The sequence below is a fragment of the Hibiscus syriacus genome, unplaced genomic scaffold, assembly GCF_006381635.1.
Source record: "Hibiscus syriacus cultivar Baekdansim isolate YM2019G1 unplaced genomic scaffold, ASM638163v2 tig00111366_pilon, whole genome shotgun sequence".
Classification (NCBI taxonomy): domain Eukaryota; kingdom Viridiplantae; phylum Streptophyta; class Magnoliopsida; order Malvales; family Malvaceae; genus Hibiscus; species Hibiscus syriacus.
In genome coordinates, this window is record NW_024063071.1 from 1443432 (window position 1) to 1445978 (window position 2547).

General features: G+C 34.8%; 1 protein-coding gene across 3 annotated transcripts; it reads right to left on the bottom strand.

Annotated features, from left to right (window-relative positions):
- Positions 1 to 337: 337 nt before the first annotated feature.
- Positions 338 to 2242, bottom strand: LOC120159435. 3 transcript variants are annotated; one of them, XM_039170029.1, is made up of 3 exons: positions 2050 to 2242; positions 914 to 1126; positions 338 to 713 (listed from the first exon to the last, which is right to left on the bottom strand). In XM_039170029.1, exons 2-3 carry the CDS (start codon positions 1079 to 1081, stop codon positions 477 to 479), a joined length of 405 nt encoding a protein of 134 aa, XP_039025960.1. In that variant the 5' UTR covers positions 1082 to 1126; positions 2050 to 2242; the 3' UTR covers positions 338 to 476. The 3 variants fall into 3 exon arrangements, with proteins under 3 accessions (XP_039025960.1, XP_039025961.1, XP_039025959.1); XM_039170030.1 differs by having other exon boundaries at positions 914 to 1098; positions 2050 to 2232; XM_039170028.1 differs by having other exon boundaries at positions 914 to 1148; positions 2050 to 2231.
- Positions 2243 to 2547: the final 305 nt, after the last annotated feature.

Genomic DNA, 2547 nt, shown 5'->3' on the forward strand with positions numbered 1-2547 from the left:
AACCTAAAAAAGAGAATAGTTGTGTAGCACTTTTTGTCTCGTTTTTGTGAATTAACTCAGACTGCCTTTAGGCTTGCAGCATTTCCTGTAATGTAAATACACAATTCTGTGGTTCTTTAATTTCTCAGAATTGAAGCTAAGCTGATTGAAGAAATGAATTGCATGTTTCTGATTCTTCCTTTTCACAGAATTCAATTACATTTTCAGTCATTCTCACAGTAGAAAACAGCAAAAGAGCCAAAAGACAATCAGAACTCAACTGATTCCAGCGTATTAGAAGCCAGAATAGAGCAACCTAAATGGCAGTGACACGTAAAGAAATGATAATTAAACTTGAAATTTCAACATGAAAAATGGAATTATATTGGAACAAGAGAATAAACTAATTCTAGTTCACAGTACGGTGAAGTTTCTACAACATTACATTTATTAAATAGTAAATGTCCTGAAGCCGGTCGTATCGCATAGCAAGCAACTTAACCTCGAGTCGACTTTGGAGTTGAAGAATTGAGAGGTAAACTAGTTGGTGAAGCTGAGGAATTATTGACAGCTCTAGCCTGCCTGATGTTGGGCTTAGTGAACCAAGTTGTATACAGAAATTGTTTGTGAGGTCCCACATGGTTACATATTAGCCTAATCTTCTGTCTTTCTCTCATCCATCTCAGCACGATCTTCATATGGCTCTTTCCCGTAAGTCCTCTCAACCCAACCTCCTGAACTCATACAACATTTTTACTTCATTATGTCAAACAAAGGCTATTTCACTCACATGCAAGCAAAGCATAAAGTCGATACAGCAGTTAATACACCACTAATACATCTACATAACAAGTTGTAACTCTGCATTTGTTAAAAGACAATGATGCATGGAATTGTTAATTTATGGTGATAATGAATTACAAGACTGACGAACCTTAACTCGTTCCCAAGTATCACCGACGGTGAGGGGGCCATGCTCCTTGAGAATGTCAAATATGACTCTGGTTATGGTCTGTGTTTGCTCTGGCGGCATTGTCAGCTCGATTGGCTTCATTTTTGGTTTGGGTTTTGTAGAAAAGTACCGAACCATACTCCCAAACATCTCTCTGTTTCTGCTCCCTAAATTTGCAGTAGAGTAGAAGAACCCAGTTTTATTTCATTCAACAAAACTATAACAAATTTAGTAAGAGAGAACAAAAAGGAAAAAAATAAAATAAAACTTACCTCCTCTTTCACTACTATTGCAACTTTAAATTATTGATTGCAAATAATTCAAATGTCAAGAAGCCATAAAAGCAAGAAAATGAAATGTATGGTTGACATGTTGACCGGTGTTGGCTAGACGGAGTAAACTTTACGAAGTGTGCTGGTCCATAATCAAAGAAAGCACATTTGGAAACTCTTCCCTATCTCCCAAAATGGAAGCTATTAGAAGGGATATTGCTCATAAATGTGGAGGTGTGCCATTTGTAGCAATTGTTATAGGCAGAACAATGTGCACAAAATGGGATAGAAACAAGTGGGTTTCATTCAGGGATAGTTCTCTTTGGGGGGTTTTTAGGAAAGAAAAAAGGAATTGTATGTGTTCTGAAATCCAGTTTTATATCCTTGTATTCATCAATTAAAATAGGCATTGGTATTGAGATTTCAATACATTTCCAAAAATTTCAAACACAAGAATCAATCACATTTACTAACAACAATCGTGGCATCAGAATACATTTCATTCTCTTGAATCGACTGAATTTCACCACCACAGAGAACACACTTCTAATTCACTTCTACAGCTCGTTAATCCCAAACCCAGAAATAAAAGAGAACAAAGAAATGCATGGAATTTCAGGCATATGGACAAAGAATAAACTTCCTATTAAAGACGAATATAACCAATGTTACTTCAGTTTCAGATAAACCCCACAACTAATTCAGCACAAAAAAAGGTATTCACAGTATCAAAACTAAAACAAATTCTAAGGATTTTCCCCGGGGGGGGGGGGGAACAAAGGTTAAAAGATGGACACTAAACACCAAAAAAGAGGTTTTTGAATGAACAAAGAGAAGATGCCATACCTGAAAGCCAATACCCAGAAAAGACGAAAAAGACTTGAACACCGCAGTTGAAAGGGAGAGAGAGATAAGGGAGGAAGCTAAACAGCAGCGAGTAATTTGCCTGAGAAGAGAAGAATATATGCGACGGAGCCGGAGATACAGAGAGACATTTGCACAGCTGAGGAAACGCTGAGTTTTACAAAAGATTTTATTATTTAGAGTAAATTACAAAAATCATCATTGATGTATAAATAAGTTTATATTTTCGATACTAAAATTTTAAAAATAACGAAATTATTACTAATGATATTATTTTATAACAAATTGATCCTTCAATTATTAACAATCACAAAAAAATAGTTATTAGTCTTTATGTTTTTTATGATCATAACATAGAATCAAAAACATTATCCTAACAAATAAATTGATAAAAAATTTAGAGATCAATGCATCAACTGTTGAGATAAATTAAATAAAAGGATTGGGAGTGGCAAAATTGAAATATAAGAATGCTTTTCA